The sequence below is a fragment of the Hippoglossus stenolepis genome, chromosome 14 (genome assembly GCF_022539355.2).
Source record: "Hippoglossus stenolepis isolate QCI-W04-F060 chromosome 14, HSTE1.2, whole genome shotgun sequence".
Taxonomy (NCBI): Eukaryota; Metazoa; Chordata; class Actinopteri; order Pleuronectiformes; family Pleuronectidae; genus Hippoglossus; species Hippoglossus stenolepis.
The window spans coordinates 19,585,262-19,599,243 of NC_061496.1; the positions used below are offsets into that span (position 1 = coordinate 19,585,262).

Here is a 13,982-nt window from a genome sequence, read left to right on the forward strand (position 1 = left end):
CCTTTAACTTTAAGGCACAGCCGTCATGAACTTTAACCAACCTCAAGCTTGAGGTCTCTCTTATCTCTACATGAACACACACCCTCTGACGTTTGGGTTTTCCCAGAAAAGCTTTTTGAAGGTAGAGATGGAAAATAACAAGCGAAAGGAAATTACACAAACTACATGAAGCTGAAAGGTCTCAGTCTGCACAATTCTTTCCTCAAACAGTCTAAATTTTATGCCTCTCTTGTAACAAGCTCAGTGAGAAAGGATACACAGCATTTTTATTACAGAGAAGTGGCCTCTTTCAAGCTAAGAATGTAAGTTTGAGATCAACATTCAAAGAACAGATTTTATATGTATTATCAGTTAGAGATACAGGTGAATTATAATTTAATAAGATGTTTGTTGAACCTACATTTCCTCTGATAACACTTGTTTTGTTTCCTGCCTCAGCACAATTTGAAATACTGTAAGAAAGGGTCAGTACCAGTAAAAAGATAAAGCAGATCATAATAATGAGGTTGCTGTGAAGTTACGATCAGCATCATTCTCACAGATGACTGGAGTCATCACATTTGACATGTTATGTTCATTATGTGCCAGCAGCAGCATGTTTATTGAGAGCAGGTGCTCAGCAAACTGACTTGTTATAAGTCATCTAAAAGTTTGTGGTGATGAAAACCAGGTGACTGAAGTAGGACAGTGAAGTACTCAAACAAATGTTCAAAGTTTCTGGCTTCACTGAAATACCACCAAACTAGGTCAGTGGCCTCTTTAACACATTTCATTTTGCACAACACAGATTACTGTCGTCAGATGCATCTCACAGAGCAAGTCATCTGAAGAAAGCTGTGACTACGTCGAACATCTTGTTGGATGATAAGAAAAGTGACTATGTGAGGTGAACATGTCACAGAGACGATGAGTGGAGCTGCTTGATCTTCTTATCTGATACAAATTCACATTAGAGAAAAAAAGGAAACAGTTGAAGAACTGTCTCCTCCACATTTTCACTGGAAAGTCTGCTCTACATGGCTGAGGTAAGTTTTTACACATTGCGTCATACAAATGAGGTATGAAAGAAGTCATTCTTTACCATGAAATATGTTTTTGTAATAATAAGAATAAATTCTGTTTACAGCTCCTGATTGATTTTCTTTTTGGGGGGAAACCAAAGATGAACTGAGATGAACCTCTCCTCGAGTATTTGGAGATGCATAATCATACTTCTCAATTTCTCCCTCCAGCGTGAGTCTGTCTGTCTATCCGCATTATACCATCTATCGTGATGCGCTTCAGTTTCTGATTCTGTGAGAAAACTGCATTACTGTATCCAGTGGCTGTTGAGGTTTTACACCCTGTGTTTTAAGCTCTGACCACAGTGGCGAGACAGAACATTTTTGAATTTCTTTCTGTAACAGTAAAATAATCATGCAAAGCCACACATTCTGTATCAAACCTGTGTTTGACGGGCCTCCTTGTAAAGACAGTAATATAGATAGATAGATAGATAGATAGATAGATAGATAGATAGATAGATAGATAGATAGATAGATAGATAGATAGATGAAATATACATTAAAATTTATAATAAAATCTAATACAAAAAAAGATAAGGAGTGTGGTTTTATGTACAGAAGGCACCTTGCAAAGTCTTCATATATGTGTGTGTGTGTGTGTGTGTGTGTGTGTGTGTGTGTGTGTGTGTGTTTGTTTGTGTGCACAGGTTCCCCACTGCTCGGTTGCCTGTCCTACAGAGAACTTGGCTACCTGACAGTCGAGCCAGTCTTCCTCATTGGCTCAATGAGGAAGAAAGTCTTCCTCATTGGCTCAAACCTGACAGTGTACTGCCACATCCATATCTGCGAGAAGAGCTATGAAAGGTAGAAATACAGTACAATGTAATAGGCCATTTTGTATCTCGAAAAAAAAATTGTGATGTTCTTCCTCTTGAGAGAAGAAACTAAAGCTCAGATGCAGTTTATGTTACTCACTTCCAGGTTCAAAATATCCCTGGATCTGAACAACGAGACAGTGAAGGATTGGAAGGAAGTCAACTGCAGCACGGTGATCTTTAATCTGACCAATGTTCGGATACCACGATCTTACGTGCTCTGCAAACTGAAAAGTCGTCATGTTACTAAGATTGTCAGTGGACTGGATCTACATGGCGGCCGTATGTACACTTGACTCTGATGTCTACAGAATGAGGTCCAGTGTGGAGGATTTAGGTCTACGTTGTATTCTTGTTAGTGTATTTTCACCTGAAACTAGAACACTTTATATCTACATAAGGAGCAGGTCCACCATGTTGCCATGTTTCTATAGCACAGAATGTAAAAACCAAGCACTGGCTCCTTAGTGTTTTTATGTCACCTGAAGGCCACTGTAGATTTACTACTGTTTGGAAAGGCAGGGTTAGGTGAGGGGTATTAAATTGGTTGCAATCTGCAACTTTATCAGTAGATGTCACTAAATCCTTCACACTGAGCCTTAATTAAAAGGAAATAACAAATTGAATTTATGTGCAAATACAGAATACTACAAACATAAATTAGATAAATAGTAAAATAGTGGTTTCTCATGATGGTTATTAAAAAGTTTCCAGTCTTACTAGGAGTATGTAGGAGAGAGGCTTAATTGATTTATTGGGATACAGCTCTTCATTGGTGGAAACCATAGAAATGTTTTTTTTTAGATCTGCAAAACACTTGACAGTGAGATGTGTCTGTATATGAGGCTTCAACAGTATGATTTATAACTGGGGAACTCCAGTCACAGCTGGTCCAACCCAGTTCTTCTGAAAGAAGGGAAGGAAGCACTCAACAGATAAAAGTAGAAGAGTAGATTAAGTGAATTACGATATTTTTTAATAATACCATCCAATATGACATACAAAAAAGCTAAATCATGATTTCAAAATAAAGACACATGTATATAATGGTGACCCATTTCAAGCCAAAGTATTAGAGCAATATGAAGAAGAAAAAATTCAGTGATTTCGAGAATAATGTAAAAGTTTACAAGAATGTAAATTTTCCCTTGTAATTTAACAAGGGAAAAATCATAATAGTAATACGAAACATTTAAATTTGAAGAAGCTGTGCAACATCTAAATGAGCTGATTTTAAAATTCGTAGTTTATCTCCCATTATTATCATCACACACTTTTTTGTCAATTATACAATCAATGCGAATTTCATTGATATAGCCTTTATTCACGAATCACAATTTGCCTCAGGGCTTAACAAGGTGTTCTGATTTGTCGTGCAGAACCAAAACCATAGGAAAGAGGTCTTTTACATTTCTCAACCAGCAATTTTCATGCAATGGCTTGCTTTTCATTAATTATCAATTTTATCCCCCATCTTTTTTCCTCAAGTACCACCACATAAACCTGGAGACGTTACTTGTGAAACGACGAGGGCCTCAGCCTTCATCCACTGCTCTTGGAAGAGAGGAGCTGAAACATACCTCTCTACTACCTACAACGTTTCAGTCTACAGGTGCGGTGTTATTCTGACCGCAATGAAGCTGTTGTTTTATTTCTTTGAGTAGTACCATGCTTTTAATAACGGCAAAACTTATTTTCATCAGAGGAAATGGGGCGCAGGTACAATGGTTAAATCAGACCCAGGATGCTGAAGAAATCACAATACCACGAGGAATTGTCAATGGAAACACTAAATACCAGTTGAATATCACGGCTTACAACCACTTTGGAGCATCACAGTCTGATCCATTCATCCTGTGTGAGAAGGATATAGGTAAGCCCTCCCTTTACTCCAACACGTCTTTATGAACGAGTGTTCATTTACACAGCTTGAAAAAAAAGTAATTTGTGACATTTATAATCTACTTTCTGAGGAAATGAGTCATCCTGTGAACCGTTACAGTTTGACTGATGTGTCCTGACCATCAGCAAAACTGTTTCTCTAATTGAATAATAGTATGCCACTGTGTCAGTGTGTTCCAGTGTGTACAGGAGATATTTGGCTGCACTTAGAACTCATCACACGGCACATGTCCTCTTGCATTGCAGTGATACCAGATACCCCGCATATTCTACACATAGAGTTTGAGAACAGCTCCACAGCAGCAGTGCTGAAGTGGAATACCTCGGATTTCTCGGTGACTCTCAGATCGTACATCAGGCTCCTCACACACAGGGGCTCCTGGGTAAAATAAAAGCTTTGTCCCCATTCGCAGCATTGGCCTCTATCAGACAGTGGGCAGGAGACCTGATCTATTGGTGTTTTATAGGAAGCCAGAGAGACAACAGAGCTCAGTGAGGGTTTGATAAGAGCGGATGACTTGAGGCCTCTGATTCAATACGAGTTCCAGATCAGGACGTGTAACTCGACATCAGGACTGACGACCTCCAGCAAGCGGCCGTCCTGCAGCAGATGGAGCTCGTCTGTGACGGGGAGAAGTCCTGGAAAAGGCAAGCTCGCAGTCTCAACCTCAAAATTCTTATATATCACGTAACAAAGGCAACTGATAATGCCATAACAAGTTTTTCTTCACTCGCAACCCACATCTTGTCATTAGGTCCATCTCAGCAGTTACACGTGTGGAGGACGTTCAGCAGCCAATTGATGGTGATTGTTTTATGGAAGGTAATGTGTGACATTTATTAGAACTGGTTTTTATGTCGATACTGATCTCATCATACAAAAGTATGTAAAATACCAGAAATAGATGCAATTGGTTCTACACAGGATGTCTGCACTGCTTGTTGATTAAAGAATCAGTTTAAGATTTTGGAAAATATGTTGAATCATTAAATGTTTTGTTCCACTTGTATGTGTATGTGATAAGAAGATTGTGATCTTTCTTTCTTTCCCCCAAAAAATAGTCTGATTTTTTTTATTATATTTTATTTTATCTGAACAAATTAGACAAGAAAGATGTAACATGTTAATTAGTCGGCTATAGAGGGACATCATATCACATTTCCCAAACTGTCTATAACTTCCAAATATTCTTTTAACGCTCTTACTGGATAATGGCGAAAACTAAAACTGACGTGACGATTGGACTTCTTCCCCACAGCCTCCACATCCAGACGACTACAGTGGCGTGGTTCAAGAATACAAAATCTTTTTTGACCAGAAAGAAGGAGCGACCTGTCCCAAGACTTCCAGCCAGAGGTCAGTTATGGTACCAGCGGATGTTCAGGCCCTGAGCGTCAGTGCTGTCACTTCATATGGGTCCACTCCAGCAGCTGATGTGCCACTCACACACTCAGGTACTCAAAGATCCAAAACAGAAGACAGAACCTAACAAAGCAAGTTCAAAAAAGTTATTAATAAAGTGTGATTCTGTCTATTCAGGTGTATTTGGGCCTGTACTGAGAGAGCTGGCTCCTGCAGCTAACGGCAGGGCTGTGCTCATCTCCTGGTCGTGGCCGGGGACCAAACACTGGTCCACATCTGGAGGAGAACTGCGGCACTATGTGGTGGAGTGGATAAGTGTACCAGCGACACAGCTGCAGTGGAACAAGCTGGACAAAGATCAGAACAGCACCTCCATCACAGGTATACACACACACACACACACACACACACACACACACACACACACACACACACACACACACACACACACACACACACACACACACAAGGACTTCAACTGAGATCAAGCAGTGACCTCTTGTGATTACTTGGTGAATTACATTAGTTTGTGCTCTTTATAATTACAACACTCACTGAGCATTTAAATTAAATGTGTAAATCGTTACTAAGCTGAATCCAAAGTTCATACGTGTTGTTAAATACTTGTGTGAATATTTATAGTTGAGAGGGTTTAGTTTTCCTGTTGTTTCAGGTCTGACTGCAGGTGTGAGGTACAACATCTCTGTGTACGCTGTGACCACTGGAGGTGTCAGTGCTCCATCATCCAGCCTCGTCTACTCCAAAGAACAGAGTGAGATTCATACACTCAGCATGTCCCCAAAACCTGCTTATTTACACACTTTTAAATATAGAGATGGAACATTTTCAATGAGAGGATGAAGATGATAAACATCCCCCATCCTCTCTTTATGTCATTGTGTTTATTTTTTTTATTTTTTTATAGGACCTGTGTCCGGTCCCATCTTGTTGGTTCTGGTTCATGAGTCCAGGCGGATCCTGATCCAATGGGACAAGCTGCCTGTGGACCAGCGGAGGGGCTTCGTCACAAACTACACCCTCTACGTCCAGTCACTGGACTCCAACCGCACAACACTCAGGGGTGAGCAGTTCTGCTGTGTCCTTATGTGTGTGTTTGTCCAACATATGTGAATAAGACAGACAGAACATTAATCAGCAGCTATTTCGATAATAATAATCTTTTAAGTCATGTTTGAAGATGATTCACTTGTTGCAGGTTTGTTTGTGAGGATCTGCTTCTTTTCTTTATGATGTGTAATAGAAAAGTGAATGTTTTACTTTGTAAGTCAGATGTAATAAGCAATTGAAAGACATCACCTGGGCATTGGGGCATTGTGATAGACATTCTTCTCAAATGTTGGCAATTACCAGGAAACACAATTACTCAAATGATCAAGAAAAGATTTGTCATCAGTTGTGGGCTATTTTTTTTAATCTAAAATATGTCTATATTATAAAGGATTGAGTATATTTATCTTCTAAGTTATTTTTCTTAATCTTGTGGTGGCAACAGAAACGTCAGATTTCCACAGATGGAAACATACATAAGTATGTAACATTTTTTTATCTATCCTGTAATAAGAAGGAAAAACTGTCCACATGACAACATACCACTTGGGAACCTAACCTTTAAGTTCAAACTTTAAACCAATGTCAGTAGTAGATTTTTTAAGAATCTGTGGAGCTTGACAGGATTCTTCACAGTAAAATGACTCTTTGTGTTGAACTGAAGGTTCGAAGGAAACACAACTTTGCCGTGCGTCGTTTCCTGTTCTCTTACATCAAGGTTCTCATTGGTGTATGTGTGTGTACTTTACCTTGGTGGGGTGAAGGCTTTTTCTAGCACACTAGTGTCTATGCACACGTGTCTGGGAGACCATATAAGCAGTAGTGTGTGTCTATTGTCTTTCACTGTTACATAATGGAAACTGTGCAACAAGCATTCCACAAATACTCCCCTCCCACAATGCTTCAGTGCATCAGCAGGGTTTTTCTGCTCTCACTTCCAGTAATGTCAAACGTTGTACACAAAACAAAAGAAAAACAAAAGGTGGGATTAGTCTCCATTTCCAACAAAGACAGCGCTTCATTCATTCAACACTGATAAAGAAAATTCATCTCCACACTTTAACTTTGGTAGTTTTACCACAGACAACCTGATTTATATCTCTATTCATCCTATATCTGAACTGGTTGTTGTGGTTAAACTGTCCGAAGGTCTGTTAGAATATGTATCATCTCAACATATAACTGGGAACTGCAGATGATGGGTATAGTTAGCAGACTCGTAATCATCATTTTCACAGTATCTTCAGTGAATCATATTTTCTAGAACTGGCTTTTGACCACAAACAGGAAGCCACGAGGCTACATGCACACATGCAACCATAAAGGTCGTTAGTAACCAGCCACTATTTCTGGAACGTCATTGTGTAAAGGCACCTGAGAGTTTACCTTTTCCTCTCTTTTACTACTTCAGCATATTTCAGCTATAATGTATATATATATATATATATATATATATATTTATTTATTTATTTATAGGTGACATGACTACTAGCACAAAACGTTCACACATACACACAGTATTTCTACAGCTGTTAAATGTTATAAAATACTCACAAACTTGAATTTGTGACAATCAATTTTTTTTACAATTTCACACGTTCAGATAAATGAATGCAAATTTTAAATCCACACAAAAGCTGATATAGAGGTAGAGGTCGTGAGATTATCTATATCATGAATATAATTTCACTAGTTCAAAATATTAAAGGCCTGTATTTGACACTGAACACTGCTTGCATTCATCATCCTTTTTTAAATTTCCAACTCCTATTACTTCAACAGTGTCTTTATACAGATACAAGCCAGCAATCCCACTGCAATTTCTTCACAAAATGCATTTTCTAGTTTCAGTTTAGTATCCATTATTTCCATGCTCTTTGCTAGACACAGTTGCTGTGTAGCAGGTGAATGTCATGCTGCATTTAGCAGAACCAGATAGAGTGTTTCCCTCAGGAGTTGGTGGAGACCAAAAACAGAGCTAAGAGACTAAGTGACTAGTGGAACCTCCTTCCTCAGGTGACAAGAAATATAACTTGAAATGTATGCATATGTTGTTCTACATCTAATAGATATGCAAATGATTAAATGTTAGCTAACAAGTTTGCGGTTTCAACTTAAAGGGGACATAGCATGCCCATTTTACCACAAGTTGATATGGTTCCTTGGGGTCTTAATGAAATGTCTGTAACATACTTTGGTCAAAATACCACAAGGATCATTTAAAACAGCACCCTTTTTACCCTGTATAAAACAGCCCTCCACAGAGCGACCTGTTTTGACTGCCTGTTCCTTTAAATGCTAATGAGCCAGCTCCCCCCTCCCCCCTCTCCCCCCATGATTTTAAACGATATAAATTACATATTTTATATGATATAAATTATCAAATATGCATCCCATACTTTGTATTCCCCTTGTTGTCCTGGAGTTTTAATTTTCCCAATCACATAATTAAATGTCCCCCTCTGCCCATCCACTACAAGCACACAAGCAGACAGACAGAGAGAGAAAGAGAGGTGGGGGCTATGAAGACCATCATTTACCCCGAACCCCGACATTCAACGGGTACAACAACAAGCGGAGAAAGCAGAATCGCGGGCTGACCTTATATATACAGTCTATGGGGCTGACCAGCGGAGAAATGCTCGTCCCGTGTGAACAGCCAGGCGGCTGCGCGCTGGAGAACGGCGCTGCGCTGCCTCGCAGCGGCACTTCCGCGTCCGGTGTACCCCGGCGTAACTACTGTAACCCGGCGTAACTACTGTAACCCGGCGGAACTACTGTAACCCGGCGGAACTACTGTAACCCGGCATACAGTAGAGCTGAACACTGCGGAAGTCTTCCACACAGCTGGCAGTGTGGAAGACCGCTGCGAGGCAGCGCAGCGCCGTTCTCAAGCGTGCAGCCGCCTGGCTGTTCACACGGGACGAGCATTTCTCCCCGCTGGTCAGCCCCATAGACTGTACATATAAGGTCAGCCCGCGATTCTGCTTTCTCCGCTTGTTGTTGTACCCGTTGAATGTCGGGGTTCGGGGGTTACAGTAGCGCTGAACACTGCGGAAGTCCTCCACACTGTTGGCTGTGTGGCGCTGACACAAATTCCAGCTCACGCACGGGAGAGCGAGCGGTCGCTCCCGAGCAGCTGCTGCAGCCTCCCAGTCTTTCCCAGTCCAAGACCATGTAGGGAGACTTCCAGTGTATTGTTACGACACAATACCCAGGAAGCGCAATCGAGTCGCTCAAGCATGACGTTTCTGACTTAGAGGAACTATAACAAAACGCGCGAGTGTTTTTTCCCCAGAGTTTTTGGGTTGGTAGACATGCCAGATACCCACATTAACCTGTAGAAGCACTAACAAAGTGGAATTTGCATGCTATGTCCCCTTTAAAAAGGTATATCAGTCTTATGTTCATCTCTCTGCTGCCACAAAGTGGCCAACAATAATCTTGTAATTGTGCCAATCTAACAAAAAAACGGATTTATTTTCACTTCTCTTCAGTGGTGGTGTCTGGATCTGGCCCCAGACAGATGTGGCTGGATTGTCCTGACGGAACTCTGGCTCTACAGCTGACTGCGTCCACCTCAGCAGGAGAAGGACCGCGAGGCAGCCAGATTGTCTCCCAGCCTGCAGCTCCTGTAGGTCAGTCTCCTGCTGCACAATTAGATTTTAACTGGGAAAACAAGAGAACTTTGTTGTCTTAACCTTGTGATAACTAGTGTACTAAACTGTCTCTCATCTCTTCTAGCCGGCCTGGTGATTGTGATTGTTTTCATCATCACCTTCTTCATAGCAATCACAGCCAACCTGATGTGCTGGAGCTGTGTGAGGGAAAGGTATTAAACAATATGGCTTTAATATCTATTATTGTTTCATAGAAAACATCAGACATAATCTAATCATAGTGCAAATATTCAGTTAAGGTATAACCATAAAATACCATAACTGTGATATGGTTATCCTGCAAAGGATTTTGAATGATCATAGATTTAGTTTTTCTGGTAACCGAGATCGATGCCACTGTGGCTAGTTTCATGAAATACCACACGAACACTTCCGCACATCACGATAAGAACTCACATGACTGACATGAAGAGAAACTTTAACCATTTCACAAACACTGGGCCACAGTCGTGATTCTGATGGAGATTTGTGGGTTTCATATGACATCACCATCAAGTTTCCTTTTCAGTTGCAGATAAGACGTTTTGTGTTTTAATTCTGTAAACGTACCCTTTAACTGCAGCTAATACTGAACTGTCTTCATCAGTCCTGTTAAGATTATCTGTCTTTCTGTGTCAGGATCAAACAGAGGTGTATTTCCTGGGGACCTGCCTGGCTTGTTGAAAACTTACCAAAACCAGAAAACAGTAATGCCATCAGACTACTGGAGGTAAACAACTGTGTTCACCTTCATGCTTCCCTCTTTCTGTGTGAACTGTTTTCACTGCAACAGCTAGAATCTGCAACTATCACCAACAACAACAGCACAATTATACGTTATTAGAATGTTTTAAACATATTAACACCAACTAACTCTTGAGTTTGTTGAGATCTACCACTCTGTGCTGTAATAGAAGGTGATGTGAGTTATTAGGTCCTGCTTTCACTTTGACAACATCCAGCTGCATTGTGTTGGTAAAAACTTTGGGATCGGCTGGAAGTGAAAAAACTTCACACAGTGTGTTGTACGGTGGCCCTGAAGTGCAAATCACAAACAATAAATCCCAAAACACAATTGGAAATAAAAATGGCACCCAGTAGAGTGCATGCAAGGACTGCAAGGCCAAACAGTCCCTTTATAAAACCACATTCAAATTCACTAGATCCAGATTCTTATTTGGATCTACACCACATTGCAAACACTCCTACATATCAGTGTCCTAAACATGTCTGATTTTCCTCATGAAGATCCCAAAATTATTCTCTGAGAAATCAACAAAAATGTTGAAAAATGCCTCACAATCACACATCTCACAATGTTAAAGAAAGTGAAAATGATCTACTCACCACTATGCGGATGGAGGGGTGAGTGAAGTGTTTGAGTCCACAAAACAGTTTTAGGGGTTGCCAGTGTTGCAGCCAAATTCAATACAATTAAAGTAATAGGTGACCGATTCTTCAAACGTAAAAAAAACAACAGTGAAAACACAACGTGCCTCTATACTGCTCCTGTGGTGTCATCCCAGTGACCGTAAGCCCCGACATTCAAATCCGACTGAAACGGTGTCATTTACACCCTGTTTTTAGCCTAATTGTCCTCTGTGATCCATGCGCGAACGCAGCTCCGAAAGAGGACATCAGAGGACATTTAGGCTATAAACATGGTGTAAATGATGCAGTTTCGAGTCGAATTTGTAATCAGCCATGAGCCTTGTCAATTGTTAGCCTATCTACCTTTTCTTTATGCGTTACTGCCATAATGTTTTCTTATATACCATTGTGTTTTGTGATTTGACATGATTTGCACTTTGGGGCCATCGTATATTTGTCCACCACATTTGCTGTATATTAAACCCATTGGATAAGCCAATCAAATCTAACTATGCTTTGTTATTTTGGTCACCAGCAGGACAGAGGTGAACCGTCCTTCGTTTCCAGCGACAGTGACCCTCTGCTGTCGCCCATCAGTTTGATTTCCTGGGAGGAGAGGGACAACGTGTATCCCGCCATCCATGTAGAAGGATTCCACTTTGGATTAGGACAAACTACAGCGGAGACACCTTCACTACCATCTGATACTGGGACGATGCTTGTTGAAAGGCAGATGGAACATGTTAGCTACAAACCTCATATTGCTATTCTGGAAGTGGAAGAGGAGCCAAAGTACATACCAGCCAATGTCGAGGAGGAAGTATGTTTAAGTGAAATCGGAGGATTACTCGGAGGCTTGCTTTCTAGTGTGGAGATGGGTTTCTCTGATTCACCTCTGGAACCGACTCTCAGCTCTGTTGGTGGCATTTTGAGGCCTAAAACTCCTGAAGCAACAGATGTCTTGAGTAGAGGCTTCTCGACGGGGAGGAGGGGGACTGAGAGCGAGGCTGAAGTGGACTGTCCGTCCCTGAAGTTACACCAGGGTGACGTACAGACTCCTGACATGGCAGACACTTGTTTGTCCCAGAATACAGCTGAGATGATGCTGAGTGGAGGTTACTTCCCTCAGGTTACTACACTCTGTGACACACAGAGGTAGCTGGAACGTGGGGACGACACAAACAGGACAATCTGCACCAAACTGACGTTCAAGAAAGCATTACCCAAGCACCACTTCTCCTGAGATGTGTGACTTTGTGAGATCACTGGAAAACAATCATCTGTAACTGTTAAAAGCAAGTTATTTAATGATAAACTTGTATAAACTGAGCTTGATTAATGGCCATTATGATAAATGTTTGGCTGTGGTTATGTTTGTACCATCTTTTACAAAGAATACTTTATATAACACTTTTGATACAAACAAAATAACATAAAGTGCTTCACATAAAAACAACCCCAAAAAGTACATACAAACACACACACACACACACACACACACACACACACACACACACACACACACACACACACACACACACACACACACACACACACACACACACAATGAAGAGTTACTAAATGTGCTACTAAGAGTAATAATTATTTCAGTGGTGTTAGCAGCATGGCCTTATGGATGGCGATGTTGATGGGTCTCTTTGTTTGTGTGTTTGTTTGTATTGTTTAACATTCATTGTTCTCAGATGATGTACCCTGAGGATTTTGATGATCTGTGACTTTTGTGGTCACGACATCCGTGAGATGGAATTGAATGCAAATGTTCATGCTCCACTCAAGAAGAATTGTAATATATTTTGTCAGTCTCTGACTTTTCCTCGACCTTCGTCAAAAGATCAAAACAACAAGTTCTCCTCGGGTTCATGATCACATGATCACTTGAAAAACGAATGAAAAACATTTATCCATCTATCACAACCTGCTCTGTCTGGTGGTGGGATATAATATAATATATAATATAGTATATTTACGTTCCCAATGTACTACATTTTTTATGTACCTGTACTTTACTTAAGTAGATTTATTGTCAGTTACTTTTCCCTTTTACTCCACTACATATATCAGCAAATTTCGGTACTTTCCATCTTTACATAGCATTGCGTTACATTTTTCGCATTGTATTTTATATTTTTAAAAGTGAGCAACGAGAGCAAAGCAAACCTGCAGCGGATGCATCACTGGTGACACATCTACAATGTATTTGGAAAAGGCAGAGGCTAAGGCATAATGATATTTGCATTAGGGAATAAGTTACACTCTGCAACAAGATTCAGTTTTAATACTTTAAAAGTACGTACATACTTACTTTTACTCAAGTAGAAAAGTTAATGTGATAATTTTACTTTGGTACATTTTTGCGTATTTATTTGTTCTATTACTGAAGTTAAATCTTTGAGCTCTTCCTCCACCACTGCTCTCTTTATACCACCTCCCCATTAGGAAAGTAATCTTTATAATTTACTGAACCTTAATAAATTATATAATATGAAATGATAACTAATCATCATGCACATGTCAGTGCCAAGTCCCGTATTAACTGCTGAAGATGTTTCTCTGTTTCAGATTGAGAGTGTTGGTGACCTCTGCTGTGTCTAATACGAGACAACAGTGTAGTGTGAAATTACTCGAAAACTTCAGTTGGGGTTTTGTCTGTTACCTAGTCTCTGTGTGAGGTTCGAACAATCTGCTTCTGATGTTTATGCTTCTACTCACACAAGCACCA

General features: G+C 40.3%; 1 protein-coding gene across 1 annotated transcript; it reads left to right on the forward strand.

Moving 5' to 3' along the window:
• Positions 1-1,741: 1,741 nt before the first annotated feature.
• On the forward strand, positions 1,742-12,720 carry il23r (interleukin 23 receptor). Its single transcript, XM_035176887.2, has 15 exons — positions 1,742-1,868; positions 1,986-2,161; positions 3,368-3,491; positions 3,583-3,752; positions 4,028-4,164; positions 4,249-4,429; positions 4,537-4,604; positions 5,041-5,236; positions 5,322-5,525; positions 5,818-5,916; positions 6,070-6,225; positions 9,710-9,850; positions 9,957-10,044; positions 10,511-10,601; positions 11,778-12,720. Exons 1-15 carry the CDS (start codon positions 1,789-1,791, stop codon positions 12,399-12,401), a joined length of 2,535 nt encoding a protein of 844 aa, XP_035032778.2. The 5' UTR covers positions 1,742-1,788; the 3' UTR covers positions 12,402-12,720.
• The last annotated feature ends 1,262 nt before the right edge of the window (positions 12,721-13,982 follow it).